Consider the following 18,995-nt stretch of genomic DNA (forward strand, 5'->3'; position numbering starts at 1 on the left):
TGCCACGCGCAGGTCTGGACTGAGGGTGTCGGCGGAGCTGCCTCCGCTCAAAAGCGCTCCAGCTGATGAGGATGTACGGCAGCGGCAGTGGCGCAGGAGGCTTTGCGAGTCGGCCGAGCAGGCGCTAAGAGCGTTGAGCGAGTCCAGCGGTACACAGCCAGCCCAGTCTGGGCGAAGAGGCGAAGCAGTCGAGGCGAAAGAGTGGACTTCCCCTCCTCGCCGCCTCGTCGAAGTCGGCAAAGGCTCACAACGGGCTCCCTACGACTGCGCAGACCAGAGAAATCTTCGAATACAGCTGAGAAAGTCGTACAAGTCCGTCTAGGCCACAACTATCTCCTCACCTCCTCCGATCTCCGCCGTTCCCGAGGTTGCGCTGCGAACGGAGGACGACCGGCGGCTGCGTTGTTCCGGGGTAATGGTGATAGAAATGCTGAGGTATGGTGGAGGTGTTGATGAAATTGAAGAGCTCGTCCGGTTCGCAGTTCTCCGGACCGACATGGAGCGGGTTGTCGCTCGCGTCGCTCGCGTCGCTGGCGTAGTCAGGGTGCGGCTCACGCGAGCGCGAGTGCGTGCGAGCATGACGCGGTTCTGACGGCTCAGCAAGGGGTGTGTGGGCTTCGTGGCGAGATTCGGGACGGAAGGGGTTGCGGGAGCTGTTGCGGGAAAGGGGTACGAGGTTGTACGGCGGCGTAAAGCTCGGCTGGTGGGAGGTCAGGGTCAGCCATTCGAGCCACAGCTTCACGAACGCTGCGTGCAACGGCCAGCAAAGTATCACGCACGTCGCGGCCGCTTCTGACGACCTGTGGGAGATCTCCTCATCGGTCAATGGGGCTTGCAAGCACTGTAAGAGCACTCCTACGCACAAGCGGATTCTCCTTGACAATTTCGCCCTGAGTAGGCTACATTTTCGGGCGACATCAGCGTACTCTCCATGAGAGAGCGTTCGAGAACTCACGAAGTCGATCTCCTCGTCGAAAGGCGTACTCCAGAGCTTGTTCGACAGACGCTGTAGGTTGTGCATGACGGTGTCCTGAGCCAGGGCAGCATTCGGCGTCCTGCTCCAGCGAATTGCCGAGTCCCTCCATTTGGCGAACTCTCCCATCCGAGCGAGACAGGCGGAAAGCATGCCAAGAGCGCGAGCGTCCTGTGCGACACGCGCCGCAAAGTCGAAGCAGAGGGTTGCGCTAACGCGAAAGTGGGCGTAGAAATGCTGGACGCGGTCCGTCCGCTTCCAGTCTTCCTCGAGAAGTCGCGGTGCCGGTCCGAAGTGCGCGAGCTTACAAGCCGGGCTCAAGTAATCGGTATGAGGCTGGTCAAAGAAGCCCAAAACGTCAAGAATGCGACACTCTCTTCAAAGAGGAGCACTCACAGCCAGGAAGACCTCGCAGAGTTCCCGCTGAGTCGGCTGCATAGCAGGCTGAGGTCAGCTTGATGTTTACGCAGATCTGCAGTTCATGCAACGCACCAGTTCGAGCGCATCCTCGACGGGGGTGTCCCAGATCCTGTTGGCCACCACCTGCAGATTCTCCACGAGGACATCCGCGGCGTGCACGCTGCGCGGCACGTAACGCGTCCACCTGTCCCTCATTGCCTTTCGCCAGTCCGTCAAGAGCGATCGTCGTCCGCCGTAGTGGTCCGCCAGCTCCTGCTCTTGTCGGCGCTTTGCTCCCTCATGGAGATGTTCAAGCAGTTGTCGCGCGGGGTTGCACACCTGTTTGAGACCGGTGCCCATCGGATCGACGTCGGTCTGGTCGAGATGTACTCGCGGCGGCTCTTTGTAGTCACGCAGCCTATGCGAGCTCGACATGTTCAGCGGAGACAGGCAGCAGCGGCGGGTTGAGGGGTGAAATGGGAGGAAAGACGGGAGAAGAAGAAAGCGTTCGCGCTTGGCTTGGTGAGAAACTCCCGACGACAGGCAGAGAAACTCCCGACGAAGCAGAGAGGAGCTTTGAGCCGGAGTATCCGCACCGACAGTCCCCGGCGAGAGAAGCAGGACGTTGCGCGTGGCGGGTCTCACAGGTCCCAGGAGCAGTCACGTCAGGCGGTCGAAAGCTGCGTCGTCAAAGCCGCCTGATGCGTCGTGCGACAGTCAGGAATCGCAGTAGTTTGCGAAGAAGTCCGGAAGTCAGCCCTCCCATCCTCAACACTCGTATGCTCCCTGCCCCACTACGACCGCGCAAGCAGACCTGTGCATTGTACCTCAGCGGAAGCTGCTCGGCTGCACCGTTTGCGAGCGGGCAGCGAGCGAGCGACGAGGCCATCGAAGCGAGGATGGAGGAGAGGGGTCGATGGCGGACGTTCGGGTTGGGCCGTCCACTACATTGCGTGCGTAAGATGCGGTCTCCAGACCGTCTGCGCGCGCGAGACCCCGATCGCCTTGTTAGTCGAGCTGCCTTCGTCTCGAGTTGCTGAAGCTGATGAGGGTGAGCAACGTCGCCGCAGCCGCAAGATGCGTCGCGAGTAGGGGGAGAGGACACTGTGTGTACGAATGAGAGGATCTAGCGCAGATTCAAGCATTACGGAGGAAAGAGCGGAAGCAGTTCAGGCGAAAGAGCCCAGTCCTCCTCCTCCTCACGTCTCCTCAACGCCGTACAACACTCGCAGAAGCCGACATGCTGCGTATTGCACCCGATGCAATGACGCACAGCAAGCCTACCACCCGCCTCCTCCGCTGTCTCCGCCCCGTCCAATTCCAGCCATCGTCCGCCGCTGGTTTTCCTCGAGCTTCGGGCAATTGCGGATCGTGTGACCGAGACCGCCGCAGTTCGTGCACCCAATGGGCTTGCCGTCCGCGCCGACGTTCGGGTCTTCGATCGAGAGCAGGAAGGGTGGAACTCTGCGGGCGAGGGCGAAAGCGAACAAAAGGACGCGAGAAGTCGAAGTCAGCGGCCAGACACGAAGCTACCTTGCGTCTCCGCGGAGGTGCCGCCAGTCGAGAGTAGGAAGGCGAGAAGGACGCACTTCTGCTTGGACTCCATGAGGAGGTACTTGAGGTCGAGCAGAGTCTGTTCCGGCGTTTGCATGTTGATGAAGGTGGTTGCAATTCCGGTCTTGTCACCTCGTCCAGTTCGTCCGATCTGGTGAGTGTAATCCTGTAGGTTTTTCGACCATTTGTGAGCATCCGAAGCAATCCGGAGGCGTTTCGAGCGCTTTTGGGGCCTTTCGAGCCAGAGGGTGACTGCAGAGTTGGAACACACCTCGATCTCCTTCGGCATCGTAAAGTTGATGACGTGCTGGATTTCGCTAAAGTCGAGGCCCTTCGAAGCGACGCCGGAAGCGACCATAACATCCTTCTTGCCCGACTTGAACGACTTGATCGCGTACTCGCGCTCTTCCTGGGCTGCGAGTGTGCGGAAGGAAGGTTAGCGCTGGTGCTGTGAGTGGGCGACATTCAAGCGCAAGTGAGAAATCGCAAGGGCGACGACAGGGAGTCGGCGAAGGTGGCTAGTCGGGTAAAGTCACGCACTCTTGCTGCCATGAATGGCGACGGCCTCGACGCCCTTGAGAAGAAGATATTCTTGAATGTCTGCGGAGAAGGAGAGTCAGCGAGCCAACTCGCGAGAGACGTAGAGAAAGGCGCTTCGAAAGCTCGACTACACACCGTCGACCTCGTTCTTGTTGTCGCTGAAGATGATGACGGGCGGCGCGGTTTTTTGCAAGCATTCAAGCAGGTAGACCATTTTGGCCTCCTGCTTGACGTACTCGACTTCTTGGATGATGTTGAGCGACGCGGCGCCTGCTCGACCGACGTTGACGAGGATGGGCTGGACGAGTGCCGACTGGGCGAAATCTTGGATGCGCTTGGGCATCGTCGCGGAGAAGAGGAGCGTCTGGCGTTGGTGCTTGAAGAAGCTGAGGATGTTGCGGACATCTTCCTCGAAACCCATGTCGATCATCCGGTCGGCTTCGTCCATGCAGAGGTACTTGCACTGGTTCAGCGTGAACTTGCGCTTCTCGAGCATGTCTTGGAGACGTCCGGGCGTCGCGACGACCATGTGGAAGCCATTGGCGAGAGTTTGGCCTTGTTCCGCCATCGAAATGCCGCCGATGCAGAGGAGAGAGCGGACTCTGCGAGTAGGAGTCGGGTGTGAGCATCAGTGACCGATGCGCATTGGGAATGTGCAGTGTAACCGAAGAAGCAGGACGCCGAACTCACTGAGGGTACCCTCCTTGCTCGAGACACTTCGCCATCTCATTCAACCCCTCGAACGTCTGCCTCGCCAACTCGCGACTCGGGCACATGACGATCCCGACCGGCCCCTCGCCCTGCATGAACGGGAGACGCTTCTCCTCCTCGAGCGCGAGCATGAGGAGCGGCAGCGAGAAGGCGAGCGTCTTGCCGGATCCGGTAAAGGCGATGCCGATCATGTCGCGGCCGGAGAAGGCGACGGGGAGACCTTGAAGCTGGATAGGCGTCGGTGCGGAGATCTTCTTCTTCTTGAGGTACTCGAGAAGCGGTTTCGGGAGCTTCATGTCCTGCGAAAGGCATCCGACAGTCAGCAGCTGACGTCTCGTCGACCGTCGAGCAAGGCAGCTAAGAAGGGTTCACGCACCCTGAAGTTGGGGATCGGAGGAGGGATGTCGTCGCCAGAAACGAGGATGTGGAACTTCTCTCGTACGGCGTCGTGCTCCTCCTCGCTTTTGCCGCGAAGGTAGTGCGGTGGTCGCCAGCTGTGTGAGCTGAAATCAGCCTAGGGCGAGCATGGCGATCGAGGAGTGCGAACGCACGTCGCCTTCATCCGTTCCGTGTAAACGATTCCTTTCGCGACCTCCTCTGCACCAGCCAGCTTCTTCCGCGTCGCCTCCTGCGCCGCAAGGATCTTCGCTTCCTCCTCTTCGCGCTTCTGCTGTTCCGTCTTCGCCGACTCTGCGAAAGTGAACGAAGTCAGCAATCCGCCAACCCTTCGAGCAAGCAAAAGTAGGACATACCCTCGAGCGCCTTCTGTCGCTTAACCTCCTGCGCCTCCATCAGTAGGGTCTGCGCCTCCCTCTTCTTCCTGCGAGCCTCCTCCTCGTCCCTCTCGCGCTCCTTCTCCTCCTCCTCCAACTCCTCCCTCTTGCGCTTCTCCGCTGCCGCCGCCGCTCCGCCCGTTCCCTTGGCCGCAAGCTTCGACACTAGCTGTGCTCGTCGCTGCTTGAGCGGGACGTACAGCGGCGCAGACTCGTCTTCGTCGAGGACGGCGTAAGGGTCGGGAGGCGGAGGAGTGGGGGTGCGACGGCGGCGCGTGTAGCCTGGCTGCTGCGCGGGTTGCTGTTGCTGGTCCTGTGCGGTGTCTGCCATGTTCAAGCGAGTCCTCCCAGCGAGACGGGCGGTCGTCGAGCGAGTTGATGAAGCGAGAGAAGGGTTCGCTTCCGACCAAGCTGGCTCAGTCTGGCTAAGTGTTTGCAGGATGATGCTACGAGCCTCGAATACACCGTACAGACACGCTCTACTTCAGCGCACACCGCTTCGAGCGCCGCGTCCACTCCTCGCTCTTCCTCATCCGCGTCCTCGACTCGCCTCGACCAACACACCCGCACAACAGTCTCGCGCGACCTGGCTCGCACCCTACATGGCCCGGTTGCGCCAGTCATACCCGCACGTCGACCCGCCTTCCCTTCTCATCTCCTTCGTCATCCTGCATGAACTCACAGCCCTCGTACCGCTCGTCGGCCTCTTTGCGCTGCTCAAGTGGCTAGGCGTAGGTGGGGCAATCGTGGCGAGGGTCGTCGACGAAACGAGCGAGGCGGAAGGGGAGCGATCAGGCTGGAGAACGACGGCGAAAGAGTGGTTGGTCGAGTCGGAGAAGAAGGCTGAGCGGGTTGGGCGGCGGTATGGCTGGTTCGGCTGGGCGAAGGAGACGCAAGAAGAGAGAGAGGAGCGGCGCGCAAGGGAGAAGGACGCACAGGTGGGCGATGCGATGCTTCAAGACGTCTCGCCAGAACGGTTGCGAGTGTCGGGAGACGTGGCGAACGCGGCAGCGTCTTACCTGCTCGTAAAGGTGCGTGTCGATTTCCTCCCCCTGAGCTGTGTTGGGAGATCTTCCGACGTGTGCTCATTTCGATGAACCTCCTCACGCAGGCCCTCCTCCCGCTTCGAATCCTCGTCTCCCTCCGCCTGTCCCCATCGCTCGCCAATGTGATCGTCAAGAACTTTCGAAGCTTGCGGGAACGGGGGAGGAAGTATGTGCGTGCTGGAGAAGGAACGGCCCCGTTGGACAAGCGATGAGGGTGTAACGAGTGCGCTTTTCCATCGTCCTCCTCGAGCCTCGCCCGTTTGCCCAAAAGCTGCTCAACGTCCTGACACGCTCGCACGGTAGACTCGCGAATCCTGTGCTCCTCCCAACCTCGCTTCTCGCTTCCTGCTAGGCTCCGCCTTCTCAACTTGCTTGCGTTCTCTTCCTTCGACCTCGCTGCTCTCGCTCTCTTCGCCTGTGCCCCCGTACTGCTCAGCAGCAGCGTCAGGAGCCAATGGAGACGGTCCGGTCGGTCCACTCGGTCCCGCGCTCGCTTCATGCACTCATGCGATGCCTCCTGCGGACTGCGCTGCTTCCTCCCCTTCGCTCGCTCCTTCCTTCACTCGCTCCCAACCCGAAGCGACCCGGACTTGTTGACCTCTCGGAGCTATGCAGTCCCTCCGCCTCCGCCGCCGCCTCAAGACGCACTACTCACTCTACATCCGCGACACTCCGGACCCCTTCGGAGGACGTGGGAGGTCGGAGTTGGACCAGCCGAGCAGGGAAGCAGACGGCGAAGGGAGTGCGAGTGGTCCGAAGGCGGTCAAGGCTGGGCAGGATGGACAGGGCCAATTCGTCGTTGCCTTCTCGACGCCTTCCGATCCGCTCAACCCGCAGGTGCGGTCAGCTCCTCTCTGTACGATCCAGGATTCGAGCACTGACGGCGGAATCGTTTACGCAACGCAGGACTGGCCCCTCCGCACCCGCGTCTTCACGACCTTCCTCCTCTCCCTCCTCGTCCTCTTCGTTGGCTCCGCCAGCTCAATGAACGCCTTGGTCGCGAAGAAGGCGACTGCGGACTTAAAGGTGAGCGAGACGATCGTGCGTTCTCTTCTCTCGCTTCGTAGGAAGATCTCGCTAATTTGGGGAGATTGACCAGGCGGACCTCGACACGGCGCTGTTCTTGACCGGCTTTGGCGTTGCCGCGCCTATCATGGCGCCTCTGTCGGAGCTCGCAGGCCGGTACGCCGCGAATCAGCGCGTCAGCTTATTCTCTGCGGACGTCAAGCTGAATCTCTGGTGTACTTTGGAAACTCGCAGCAACCCCATCTACCTCATCTCGCTTCTCGCCGTGTGCTTACTTGAGATCGGCGTCGCGCAAACCCACACAATCTGGTCGCGCTGCGTCCTCCGGTTCGTCCCTTCCATCAACCCTCGCTCCCAGCTTCTCTCGCTCACCTTTTCGGCGAAACAGCTTCCTCGCCGGCTGCTTCGCAACGACTCCGCTCTCGAATGCAGGTGCCGCGATGGGCGACTTGTGGGACAGGGAAGAGAGGAGCTGGACGTTTCCGTTGTTTGCGGTCGCGGGCTTGTGCGTCGTCCACTTGCTTTCGCCTGCTGGCGTCCCCATCGAGGGCGCGGCTGACTGATCGATACTGTCGACAACTTGCAGCTTCGGACCTTGTCTCGGTGCGTTCCCCTTCTCTCGACGAGGGCATGCCCCGCTGAGTCGACGGATATTGACGCCGTCCTTCGCAGGTCCTGTCATCAGCGGCTGGGTCGCGCAGAGCACGTTGACCTACCGATGGACGGACTGGATACAGGCGGCGTGGTGCGTCGGCCTTTAGGCGCGCTTCAGCTCGTCAAAAATCACCAGCTGACGCTCCTGTCGCACGGCCTTGATGCGCAGGGCCGGCTCGCTCTTGGTCATTACGTTCTTACTCCTGCCCGAGACGTACCCGCCAACTCTGCTTGGCTGGAAGGCCGCAGATACGCAGACCGCCCTCCTCACCCGCTGCGCTCGCTCACCCCCCTCTCGCACAGCAATCCGCGAACGTACTCGAGACTCTCGCTACCTCACCGCACTCGAGCACAAGCGCCAGCATATCCCGTACCGTGTCGACTTCCTCAAGACCCTCGCGAGGCCGTTTGTGATGCTCGTCGAAGAGCCGATTGTCGTTTGCTTCCTCGCCTACTTGACTCTCGTGTACATCGTCCTATTCGGCTCGCTCGTCGCGTGCGTACTCACACGAACTTCATCCTTTGACCTAACTGACGATCTCCTCGCAGCTACCCGCTCATCTTCGTCCCCTACAACCTCTCCGCCGGCATCCTCGGCACCGTCGGAGTCGTCCTCTGCGGCGCGTGCGCCCCACTCATGCTGTGGGACTACCGCCGCGGACTCGAACAAGCCTGGAAGAAGGGCTTAGACGAAGTCGAGCCGGAAGTTAGGTTGAGGGTTGCGATGGTCGGGACTTGGGCGGTGCCGGCGGGGTTGGCATGGAAGTGAGTTGCTCGCATTCGCTCTCGGTTGTGGTCGCACGAAGAGCGGGTTGCAACCTTCGAATGCACGGAGCGGTCCACTGACACTTGATCTCTCGCAGTGCCTGGGTCTGCTATCAAAGCGTCTCTGTCTTTGGCTCGTACGGAGCACAAGCGCTCTTCGGATTCGGCATCCTCTCCTGCTTCATCTCGACGTATCAGTACTTGATCGGTGCGCTCTCCGTCTCTTCGCCTCGCAGCCCGTTCACGAACGCTCACATTTCGCCTTCGCAGACTCATACGGTCATGCGGCAGCTAGTGCGATGTCGGCGACAACTTTTCTTCGCTACCCAGTCGCCGTGCGATCGGGTCACGACTTTCAACCTTCTCACCGTGCTGACCTCCTTCGCCATTCGCAGGGCGCCTCGGTCCTCTTTACTCGCCCAATGTACCACCGCCTAGGTACGCTCACCTCCCTTTCCCTCGGCTCACAAGCTGACACATGTTCACGCAGACCGCCACTGGGCTCTCTCGCTCCTCGCCGGCCTCGCGCTCCTCATGTCCTTCATCCCGTTCGTCTTTTACCTCGCCGGACGCAGGATCAGGAGGTGGAGCAGGTGGACGATGCATTAGACGCGTTGTAGCTAGACTTTGCTTGAAACAGATACTGGCCTCTTCCCTTGTCCTCGAGCTCGTGGGCAACGAAACCTTCTATCGACACTCCTGACATTCTACATGACGACACACTTCTCCTTCTCGCCCTTCCCACCTCCGCCAGCCATCTTGCTCAACCTCTTCGACGCCTTTGCCGCACCAGCGCCCGCGCCGCTCGTCCGTCCCTGTGCTTCGACCCGCTCGTCCCGACGTGGAGGCGGTGCTGCCGGTTCTTGCTGCTGACGATGGCGGTCTTCGTGGCGTTGCTGCTCGACGAGATGCCGCTCGTAGGCGTCTTCCTCGGCCTGGAGTTGCTGAGCGAGCGCGATACTGTCGACAAACTTGCTGTCAGCACCGAGTGCAGAATGAACGAAATTTGACGCACTCTGCAGGATTCTCCACCCCCTCGTGCTGCACCACCGGCTCCCTCTCCCTCCTTTGGCCTCTCGCGCCGCCTCCAACCCAATCCCCTCCTCTAACGCTCGACCTCCTCAACGCCGCATCATAAAACTCGCTCGCCTCGCCATTCGTATCCCCCAGACTCTCCCACACGATACCCTCTTCACTCGCGAACGCCGCATCCGTAACGAGCGTGAAGAGTTCGGGTCCTTCGAAGGTGGGCGAAGAGGGGGTGGAGGGGACGGACGGACGGCGGTAGAGGACTGAGAGGTGGGAGTTGCGGAAGAGAGCGGCTAGGCCGGAGGGTGGGAGGAGCGAGGGGGACTGGCAGAGGGCTGAGAGTCCAGGGTAGCTGAGTTGGGTCGAGGTCGCGAAGAGGAAGGTGTTGATCAGGTGGGCTGTGGGCGTCGAACACGGCAGTACAGTCAGGTGTTGTCTTGAAACTCGTCGCCGAGAGCGAGACGAGACCGAGGCGTGCCACTCACCTCTCCGAACCTTCTTCTCCTGCTCCTCGCTCCACCCACTCCGCCTCTCAACCTCCTTCACCATCTCCTCCTCACTCATCTCCTCCTCCCTCAACTGCAACTTCTCCGCTCCACCAGCTACCTCGCTCCCCTCGACCACCCACTCCATCGCCGTGTCGTAGTCCCTGCAGCCCTCTGAGCCGACGAGTACGTCGTAGGTCTCGGGATCGGAGGGGTCGGCCAGCCAGCCGTGCAGAAGGGGTATATCTGCTAGTGCGAAGAGAGCGAGTTCGCCTTTCCCTGACGCCGAGGAGGAGGTGGAGGTAGAGAACCCGTCGATTCGGTCGAATCGAGGGTTCAAGTTCAACCCGTACCGAGTCTGCGGGAGGATCGAGAGTGCGGCCGTGAGGGATAACTCGGTGGAAGGCGAAGAGGGATTTGAGGAGGGAGACGAGGTGACGCGGAGGAAGTAGTCGGCGAGTAGGTTCGAGAGGTGCGAGTAGGTGACGCTTGTTCGGCCGGCGATGTGGAGGTCGTTCCGCAGGATGAGGATGTTGCCTGCGCGGGAACAAGCATTAGCATAAAGTCGCCTCGCCAAGAGACCTCCCGAACGCACACAGAGCGATGAGCGAGCAAGGCCCGTTCGCATTCTGGCAAATGACCTTGACCCGCAGATTGTCATCCGTCTCAAACTCCTCTCGTACAACCTCCCGTCCGTCTTGTCCGGCAGCAGAAGGCGGAGGCGGCAAAGGCGGCCACAGAATGGACTTGAGGAGCCATTCTTCCTCGGGTTCTTCTTGCGTCTGCGGCTCGGCCGGCTGTGAGGAGGAAGGAGTAGAGGAAGGGATGGAGAAGTCGGCGAGTTGCCGGGCGAGGTCTTCAGGAGAAGTTGGCGGAGGTTGAGCCGATTCGCGAGGAGGAAGAGCGGGAGGAAAAGCGGGTCCAGCCACTCCCTTGACGATTGGCTGCTGCCCCCGTTCTTCAGCTCCCTCCGTCCTCTCTGAGATCGCCTGCGTCTCTCCAGTCTCTCCCTCGCCAACCTCGTTCCTCACCCCAACCTCCTCCTCCTTCTCCGTCCTCACACCCCGTCCCTCGCTCACCGTATCCTGTCGCCCCTCCGATCGCCAGACAGGACCATTCCCACCCTCCCTCGCACCGTCTAGCGCTCCTACGGAGCCGTGTTCGCTCGGAGCGGCTTCATCAGTCGAAGGAGGCGGTGTGGGGTCGGTATGAGTGGGAGAGACGTCGTGCGGATTGGGAGGGGGCGCTGCGGACTCAGATGGGGCTAGAGGGGCGGACAGAGGTTGCTGAGAGGAAGGGGAGGACATGAGTGTGAGGTGAGGGAGGGAAAGGACGAGAGGAGGACGAGGAGAGGTGGGTGTCGGCCGAGGAGGGCTTCGTGCGACTCTTTGCGGTTCCGACGATGCTTCGACAGAGCTAAGCATGTGTAGGAGGAACGGCGCAGACCGTGCGAAGCGAGGGAACGACAACGGCGGCAACGCAACTCGACGCTTGATGCGAACCGCAACGACCGGGGGGAAAAAGGAACGAGTTGCAACTGCAGAGACATAAAGACGACGAATGAAAGTGAACGGCTAGCAGAAACCAGTGGGAAACGAGCGAGTCCATCGAGTGAAGGCGAAGGAGGTAAGGGGATTAGGCGAGGGGAGTGAGGGGTACTTCTTCTGGCGAGCGATAGTCCATGGCTTTGACTCTACGCAGTTGTGCTTCTTGGCGTCGGGGAGGGCGTCTACGAGAGACGAGCGACGGCGAGAGCTGCGACGACGAGGAGTGCGCTGGTTTCCCACATCGTCCCGTCAGCGGTCTGCGACGGGCTGTGAGAAGGAAGCAGGGATCAGGCGTACCCGTTGATGGCGATCGAGGCGGCGCCCGAGCCCTTGTCGGCGCTGGCCGAGGCGCTGGCACTGCGGACGAAGTCCTCAAGCGAAATCAGTCTTTCCTCGTCACCAGCAAAGGGCTCAACTGAACCAGTCGTAGGAAATCGCACTCACGCAGCCGACGAAGCAGACGAGCTCAACGCCGCGCCAGTCGAGACAGCCTGGCTCGAGGCGCTCGCGGCGGCACTCGAGGCGGACGCGACAGCCGAGTCGACGCGGCTCGAGAGGGACGAGGTAGCGCTCGCGAGGGACGACGAGACGCTCGCCGCGGCACCCGAGGCGGAGGAGTGGGCGGACGAAGCAGCCGAGGTTGCGCCCGACGACGCGGACGAAGCCGCTCCTGCGCCTGACGAAGCCGCGCCTCCCGAAAGGCACGAGTCGGACGTCCCAGCCGCAACAGTCGTAGGAGAGTTGTTACCGACCGCGCCGTTGTTGTCGGTGATGTAGACCGTGACTTGCTGGCCTGCCGCAACGGTAGGGCGCCACGAGATCGAACCTGACGCGTCGTTCACCGTGCCGATTTCGCCGATCATCGAGGTGGGGTCGTTCGAGGGGCGGGCAACGACGGTGCAGGGAGGCGCACTGCGAGGGGGCGTCAGTATCTGTCTGCGAGGCCTGAGCGGGTCCCTCCCTCCCGACCTCGCTCGCCCGTTCCGCGAGACAAAGAGATCGTGCACGTACTCGCACTCGTACTGGAACGCAGCAGGCGTGCACTGGTACAGCGCCGGCGACTGGATCGAAGTCGCTGCGAGGACAGCGCGAGCGGCGACGAGGAGGGCGAGGGCGGTCGAGGCGAGGGTAGTCGAGGCAGGCATCCTGTGTCGCTTATTCTTGATCTGGTGTGCGCGAGAGGGGGAGCAAGAAGACAGCGAGTGAGGAGAAGAGAGAGAAGGAGCGAGAGTCGGAGGATTTGGATGGGTGAATTGGCAGGAGGCCCGTGAGACGCGAAGAGGAGGTGTCGATGCGCTCGGCGAAGTGCCGCCGAGACCGTTGCCGTGTTTGGCGTGTGCGCGACGCGTGTGGGCGTGGAGAGCGATGAATCTGGGAAGGTTGTCGAGCGAAGGAGGAGAGGAGCGAGGAGGAGAAGCCGTTTGCTGAGCCGTCCGCGCACGTCGCGCCTTAGACTGGGCAGCCCGAGCAATGGACCAAGTACTAGCTACATCGACATACCGCTACCTCGCCATCTGGGCGCCGTACCACGCCGTGAAAAGCGTCTGAGGCAGGAGAAGCGTCTCGCCTCACCCGCCAACAACCGCTGCAGGGTCGCTCCGCCCATCCCGACGTCCGGCGCGCGGGCAAGACATCCCTCGAACCCATCGCGAGGCACTGCGAGCGCAGACGAGGCGTGCGCGAGCCGTGAGAACGGAGAAGAGGACAAGCAGGGAGTTCGGACGAGGGCGGGACAAGCTCAGTAGTTGGAAGCCAGTGTGGGAAAGAGCCTTCGCCAGCGGCAGGCGAGACGAGCGGAAGTGAAGCGTCGAGGTCAAGGGTCAAGGAGCGGGTCGCGCGGAGTCCGCTGCAGCAATACAAACCCGTTTGTATTCAAACTGTAATCGACTACAAACCGAGACAAATGACGAGGGACTCCTCTTCCCCTTCTCCTCCTCCTCACCTTCCCACACTCCGTCTCAACATGCGCATCACCACCACCGTCGCCGCACTCGTCGCAGCAGCAGGCTCGGCACTCGCCCAGTCCAGTGCGTCCCGCCTCCCTCTCTCCTGCGCTTCGTGCGAGCCCCACAATCTCCGCTTCGTGGCTTGCTCTGCGCGCTGCACTCCTCGCGCGGGCGTGCGACCTTGCTCAGATGGGTGATAGAGGACTGTTCGAGCCTGGACATGTCGAGCGAGCCTCGTGCGGATGACGGCGGCGGAGGACGGGTCGCTCAACACGGGCTCGAAGGCTCCTCGGTATTCCAAGACGGATCGTTCGCTTTCCCACTCGCTCTTGCGGCTCGCTTGTGACGCTCACGGACTCGAGGGGCTTATCAGGACCCGATGCGGATGTTCAGCATCTGGTTTGACCAGGGAGGACGATGGAACTGACCCACGTTCGCCCACACCTCTTCCTCCCGCTGCGCTCTCGCCGCTGCCCAAACGGCTACAAACTGACAGGCCTCCTCATCAACACCCCTACCGCGCTCTTCCGTACGTACGATCCCCCCTCGAGCGTATGCGTGGGCGCTTCTCGCCCGTCCCGCCTCTCTTGCGCTTGCCCCCGCCCTGACCGCTCCTCTTTGTCGCGCGCAGAGTGCCAGCCGTACCTCGTCACCTGGGGCGGTGGACAGGCTCCGTACTTCGGTGCGTCCCTTGCTCCTTCTCAAACACCTCCGCCGCACTGACCCCCTCTCCGTCCCGCTCGCGCAGTCCGCGTCCTCCCAGGCGGCCAACTCTCGGCCGCGCCCCTCGCGACGCTCGACCAGCAGCCCACCTCGGACACTCAGTACACCTGGACCGTCAACATCCCCGCCGGGACCTCGATCACCCTCACCATCACCGACTCGACCGGCGCGACGGCTGCTACGGCGCCTGTCACGATCAACCAGGGCGCGAGTGGGTGCTTGAATGCGCAGGGATCGAGTGGCCTTGCGTCGTCGGGATCGGCGACGAATGGACAGTCGACTCCGTCGTCGACTAGTCTCGTCCAGTCGTCGTGAGTCGCGCGACAAGCCATTCTATCTGAACGCCTCGCTAACGCTCGATACGCAGGACCGGCTCGGCCTCCTCGGCTGCGTCGTCGGCCGCTTCGTCCGTCTCGACCAGCGCCTCGTCCGCCGCCTCGTCCGTCCAGTCGTCTGCGTCGTCCATGTCGTCCGCGTCCAAGGCCTCGTCGTCGTCGGCGTCGATGCCCTCCAACACGGCGTCTGGCTCGGCCCCGAGTCAGTCGAGCAAGCCCTCGAGCGGTGCGGTCGAGAACAAGGTCGGGGCGGTCGTTGCCGTCGTCGTTGGCGCTGTTGTCGCCCTTGCCGCCTAGGCGCCTCCTCCCTCGAACCCTCAACAAGTCTAGTCTCTCCTTAATTCCTCTCTCAAGATCAAGCGGACGTTTCTCTTGACGCCGTTTCCAAACCTCTCTCTCTGTGTCTGTCTGCCCCCGTCTCGGTCTCGCGTAGTGTCCCCCCTCTCCCTCCCCCCTTCTCTCACTTCCTCTAGTCTCTCGTTCTGCGGTTCCTAGTCAATCCAAGTCACCGAGTTACAAACCCTCTCTGTGGGTCGTTGGGAAGGAGACTGAGACCGGCTTGGTCGAGGAGTTGCCGGACTTCGCTCTCGCCTCGACATCTCCCTTAGCTCGCTGTGTGCGCCCTCAGCTGGCCCTCGAAGCTCGCAGTGCTAGTACCGACCGACAAGCTCCACCCTCCACTCCACTCGCGCGCGCGCCGCTCACTCCCCACTCGCATGTTCTCCTCCCTCTCAACCTTCATCTCGTCCCGCCGACGCGGCCTCGCCTACACCGCCGCAACACTCGGGAGCGCCTACCTCGCGGGGAAGTGGGCTTTGGGGAGGGTTTTGGAGGGCGCGGAGAGGGGACGGAGGGAGGGATGGGGGAGGGAGGAGTGCGTTACGTTCCACCCACCGACGGGTATGAGGGGAGATACTGATGCGTGGGAGATAGTCTAGCACGCCGCTTCAACCTCAATATCCAAGACTCGCAGTTTACCGTCCTTGCGCTCTTGCCGACTTTGGCGGCGGGAGTAGCGGAGGAGATGGATGTGGAGGGGTTGACGGGGGTTTTGGGGGAGAGGGCGAGGAGGGAGAGGGAGGAACGCGCGCGGGAAGAGGAGGAGCGGAGGAAAAGGGAGGAGGAGGAGAAGCGGGTTGCTGCGGAGGAAGAGCGGGCTAGCAGTGAGGCTGAGGAGGCTGCGAACAAGAAGGAGGCGCAACCGAATGGCGATGCGGCACAACCTCCCGGTCCAATCGGCCAACCGCTTCACTCTCCCCTCCTTCCCATGCCCAACAACCACGCACTCGCCAGCGCCTCGCTCAACCCCTCCGCACCAGTCTTCCAACCTCGTTCGCCCTCTCCACCTCAAGCAGCTGAACCGGCCGACGTCGATTCCCTTCCCCCGCGAGAGCAGGAGGGAGGGGAGATGGGCACGAGTTGGGCCGAGGTGGTGAAGCGCGATGGGACGGAGCACGCGGAAGCTGCCGTGGAGGAGCGCGAAGGGGAGGGAGAGCAAAAAGTGGCGAATGGACATGCTGTGGAGGAGGAGGAGAAGCGGGAGGAGAAGGGGTATGAGGTTGATGGCGCTGCGGCGGCGGATGTGGAGGGCGAGACGGGCGAGACGGGCGAGACGGAGAAAAAGGTCGAGTTGAACGGTGTGCAGGAGGAGGACAAACAGGAGCTGGTGGAGGCGTCGAAGCCTGCGCAGCCGGAGAAGACCAAAGCCGAGTTGTGGAACTCGATCAAGCTCCTCTGTCCGTCCCTTCTCTCCCTCTCTCCACCTCCCCGCTAACCTGTGTCTACGCGCAGCCTTCACCCGCCTCTTCACCTCAATCTACCTCCTCGTCCTCCTCTCACTCCAGACACACGTCCAACTCGCCCTCCTCGGCCGATCAGCATACGTCGAATCGCTCCTCTCCGCCCTCCCGCCTCGTTCTCCCTCTCCTTCTTCCTCCGCCCACCTTCTCCCCGAGTCCCCGCCTCCCGCGCTGGACGACTCAGCAACGCAAGACGACGACCTCGAATCCGCACTCTACGCGGCCAAGTCTCTCCCTCCCACCCCCGCAGAGGAGCGGAAGGACGTCGAGAGGAAGTACCTCACGTTTAGTTGGTGGCTGTTGCATGAGGGGTGGAAGGTCGTGTATAGGAGGGTTGAGCAGGCGGTGGAGGAGGTTGTTGGGCCGTAAGTCGCTCACTCGATTCGACACGACTCTTCAGTCATTTCATATGGGCTGCAGGTCTAGTCTTCGGTGGCGGCGTGCAGCGACTGACGCTTTCGAGTGCGCGCAGGATGGGACTCAAGACCCCGCTTGTGTATGGCGAGCTCGGGGCGTTATTCGCACAGATTCGGCGGCGGATCGAGCAGGATGCGGACGGCAAGCTCTTCGAGTGCGTTCGCCTCACTCCCTTTCACTGGCTGCTTGCGAAAGACAGCCCGCTGACGATGTGCGGAACCCTCGACGTCCACAGCTTCTCCCCCGCGCTGCACCCGCCAACGCAAGACCTCGAGATCCAAACCCTCATCGCCGGCGGGTCCTACAGTCCCTCTTCCTCCGCCGCAATCGCGGATCCGATAACCCCCTCCCTCCGCTCCCTCCTGAACGAAACCTCCGACGCGCTCGACTCCCCCGACGCCGCTCTCGTGCGCGCTCTCTCGTTGGACAAACTCTTCTCCCTCGCACTCGAGAAAGTCGAAGTCGCTTTCCGGTCGGGTGGAGGAGAGAGGGGAGCGAGGTTTGAGGATGTGACGGAGAAACAGGCGAGACTGGCGAGTTTGTTGCCGGTTTTGACGAGGTTGTCGGCTGCCAAGGGGGAGGCGGGAGGTGCGGTGCTCGCGAGTGGGCTGAATGGGAACGAGTGGGTCGAGGTGCGTTTGCGCTCTCTCTCTCGCGTCTTTGACCTCGATCAAAGACTGACTCGCTCGTTGAGCCAGGCCCTCGAAGATGTCCGAGAACTGCGCGAGTTTGCGGCGGTGCTTTACGGCAGCTGGGACAGGGACAACCTCCGTGCGAGTTGTGTGCTGTAGCCCCTTCTTTCCCCTCTCTGCATCGCATCCTGTAGAAACACGAATACTGCTTCTTCGTTTCCATCTCGCAGCGAGGCGAGTCTACTCGACGTTCACCGGGTTCCAACTCACCGCGTATCCCTCGTCGAGCTTCTCCATCTGCTTCATGTCCGCCTCATCGAGCTCAAAGTCCCACAAATCCGCATTGGCTTGGATGCGACCGGGTGTGTCGCTCTTCGGCAGGGGGACTGTACCAAACCTCGTCAGCTCGGAAAGTGGCAAAGGAGGGAATGGCACGGACCGAAGCCTTTTTGCAAGCTCCAACGGATCAGGATCTGTGGGACCGTGACGGAGTGTTTCTGTGAGAGTTCGACGAGGGTAGGGTCGTCGAAGCGTTTGCCGCGGAGGATTGGGCAGTAGGCTGTGCGAGGTCGACGGACACTGTTTCAGTCAGAGAAAGGCAGAGGGAGGGGAAAGGACGGACCTTCGACGACGATCCCTTCCTTTTCGCAGTATTCGACGATGTCGCGTTGCTGGAGGAAGGGGTGGAGCTCGATCTGCGCGGCGGGATGATCAGCGAGGCGAGAGGGGAAAGAACAGGTGAGGACAAACTTGGTTGACTTCGGGCGTCTCGAGTCCCGCTTCTTTGATTTGCTCGAGGTGATTGACGCCCTGCGTGCGCGCTCGCGTTAGCCTACGTTGGATCGGAGAGAACCGAAGGGACGCACAAAGTTGGAGACGCCGATGGACTTGATCAATCCCTGGTCGCGCTTCTCGATGAGCACCTTCCATGCCTCGAGACGCTTCTGCTTGCCGGCCGTCGGGTCGTGGAGGAGGAAGAGGTCCTGCGAGCGTCCCTGCGTCAACGCGAGCCGGGAAGAGGAGTAAAAGGACCTCCGAAACGCACCCAAGTCAACCCATACTTCTTGGCGATCGCAACACTCTCATCAACCGCCCTGTTGGTCTTGTCCGTCCCGTGCTCCTGGCCCATCACCTTTGTCGTGAGCCAAACCTTGCCCGTCCCTTCGTTCGGCAAGTTCCCGCCCGAGAACTTCTGCACCGCGGCGCAGACTTCCTCTTCGTTGTGGTAGTAGCGCGCAGAGTCGATGTGGCTGTCGAGCGAGCGTGTCAGCGTCCGCGGGTCGAAGTGGAGGTGAGCAAGTCGAGGAGGAGAGGGAGGCGCACCGGTAGCCCATCGCGAGTGCGTGGGCAGTGGAAGCCTTTGCGTTGGTCGACTGGAAGACGCCAAAGCCCAGGCGGGGCATCTGAGCGCCATTGCGGAGCTTGACGGACGAGGCGAGGGTGAAGGGAGATGCGACGGCGTGTTCGGCTGCGAGGGTGGGATGGGATGTCAGTGGTGGCTAGATCGAATACTTAGGATGTCTGCGCACCACCCATGTTGTCTGTTTGTCCTGCGAAGGGGTGTGAGGAGGGCGAAGGAGCGAGAGCGGGTCCGAGGCGAGGCAGTGACGGAGGTGGAGGGGAGCGGCCGATCGTGCTTAC

At 61.7% G+C, this 18,995-nt stretch overlaps 9 protein-coding genes across 9 annotated transcripts; 4 read left to right on the forward strand and 5 right to left on the reverse strand.

The window, feature by feature from the left end:
• Nucleotides 1-337: 337 nt before the first annotated feature.
• On the reverse strand, nt 338-1,807 carry RHTO_00594 (uncharacterized protein; the record flags this gene model as incomplete). Its single annotated transcript, XM_016414278.1, has 6 exons — nt 338-700; nt 780-800; nt 864-899; nt 956-1,309; nt 1,370-1,405; nt 1,466-1,807. The coding sequence occupies 6 exons, from the start codon at nt 1,805-1,807 to the stop codon at nt 338-340; spliced, it is 1,152 nt and encodes a 383-aa protein (XP_016277285.1).
• Nucleotides 1,808-2,652: 845 nt separating this feature from the next.
• On the reverse strand, nt 2,653-5,281 carry RHTO_00595 (ATP-dependent RNA helicase DDX41; the record flags this gene model as incomplete). Its single annotated transcript, XM_016414279.1, has 9 exons — nt 2,653-2,836; nt 2,962-3,092; nt 3,198-3,340; nt 3,467-3,526; nt 3,602-4,068; nt 4,157-4,476; nt 4,554-4,671; nt 4,729-4,867; nt 4,930-5,281. The coding sequence occupies 9 exons, from the start codon at nt 5,279-5,281 to the stop codon at nt 2,653-2,655; spliced, it is 1,914 nt and encodes a 637-aa protein (XP_016277286.1).
• Nucleotides 5,282-5,390: 109 nt separating this feature from the next.
• On the forward strand, nt 5,391-6,208 carry RHTO_00596 (uncharacterized protein; the record flags this gene model as incomplete). The annotated part of the gene is made up of 2 exons (XM_016414280.1): nt 5,391-5,981; nt 6,062-6,208. The coding sequence occupies 2 exons, from the start codon at nt 5,391-5,393 to the stop codon at nt 6,206-6,208; spliced, it is 738 nt and encodes a 245-aa protein (XP_016277287.1).
• Nucleotides 6,209-6,605: 397 nt separating this feature from the next.
• Nucleotides 6,606-9,050, forward strand: RHTO_00597 (MFS transporter; the record flags this gene model as incomplete). The annotated part of the gene is made up of 13 exons (XM_016414281.1): nt 6,606-6,833; nt 6,903-7,037; nt 7,096-7,178; nt 7,257-7,349; nt 7,411-7,527; nt 7,609-7,625; nt 7,695-7,767; nt 7,846-8,172; nt 8,226-8,441; nt 8,540-8,649; nt 8,712-8,776; nt 8,837-8,879; nt 8,932-9,050. The coding sequence occupies 13 exons, from the start codon at nt 6,606-6,608 to the stop codon at nt 9,048-9,050; spliced, it is 1,626 nt and encodes a 541-aa protein (XP_016277288.1).
• A 98-nt stretch (nt 9,051-9,148) lies between these two features.
• Nucleotides 9,149-11,379, reverse strand: RHTO_00598 (DUF544 family protein; the record flags this gene model as incomplete). The annotated part of the gene is made up of 4 exons (XM_016414282.1): nt 9,149-9,401; nt 9,457-9,868; nt 9,956-10,492; nt 10,551-11,379. 4 exons carry the CDS (start codon nt 11,377-11,379, stop codon nt 9,149-9,151), a joined length of 2,031 nt encoding a protein of 676 aa, XP_016277289.1.
• A 410-nt stretch (nt 11,380-11,789) lies between these two features.
• On the reverse strand, nt 11,790-13,149 carry RHTO_00599 (uncharacterized protein; the record flags this gene model as incomplete). Its single annotated transcript, XM_016414283.1, has 4 exons — nt 11,790-11,859; nt 11,947-12,414; nt 12,514-12,956; nt 13,003-13,149. The coding sequence occupies 4 exons, from the start codon at nt 13,147-13,149 to the stop codon at nt 11,790-11,792; spliced, it is 1,128 nt and encodes a 375-aa protein (XP_016277290.1).
• Nucleotides 13,150-13,465: 316 nt separating this feature from the next.
• On the forward strand, nt 13,466-14,803 carry RHTO_00600 (uncharacterized protein; the record flags this gene model as incomplete). Its single annotated transcript, XM_016414284.1, has 5 exons — nt 13,466-13,529; nt 13,945-13,977; nt 14,080-14,130; nt 14,197-14,482; nt 14,539-14,803. 5 exons carry the CDS (start codon nt 13,466-13,468, stop codon nt 14,801-14,803), a joined length of 699 nt encoding a protein of 232 aa, XP_016277291.1.
• A 419-nt stretch (nt 14,804-15,222) lies between these two features.
• RHTO_00601 (peroxisomal biogenesis factor 3) lies at nt 15,223-17,513 on the forward strand (the record flags this gene model as incomplete). The annotated part of the gene is made up of 6 exons (XM_016414285.1): nt 15,223-15,380; nt 15,440-16,242; nt 16,298-16,670; nt 16,778-16,876; nt 16,958-17,354; nt 17,421-17,513. The coding sequence occupies 6 exons, from the start codon at nt 15,223-15,225 to the stop codon at nt 17,511-17,513; spliced, it is 1,923 nt and encodes a 640-aa protein (XP_016277292.1).
• Nucleotides 17,514-17,594: 81 nt separating this feature from the next.
• RHTO_00602 (aldo-keto reductase) lies at nt 17,595-18,890 on the reverse strand (the record flags this gene model as incomplete). Its single annotated transcript, XM_016414286.1, has 8 exons — nt 17,595-17,740; nt 17,794-17,913; nt 17,977-18,049; nt 18,105-18,164; nt 18,221-18,337; nt 18,400-18,604; nt 18,678-18,822; nt 18,884-18,890. The coding sequence occupies 8 exons, from the start codon at nt 18,888-18,890 to the stop codon at nt 17,595-17,597; spliced, it is 873 nt and encodes a 290-aa protein (XP_016277293.1).
• Between the last annotated feature and the right edge of the window lie 105 nt (nt 18,891-18,995).

Source organism: Rhodotorula toruloides, assembly GCF_000320785.1.
Source record: "Rhodotorula toruloides NP11 unplaced genomic scaffold Scaffold1, whole genome shotgun sequence".
NCBI lineage: Eukaryota > Fungi > Basidiomycota > Microbotryomycetes > Sporidiobolales > Sporidiobolaceae > Rhodotorula > Rhodotorula toruloides.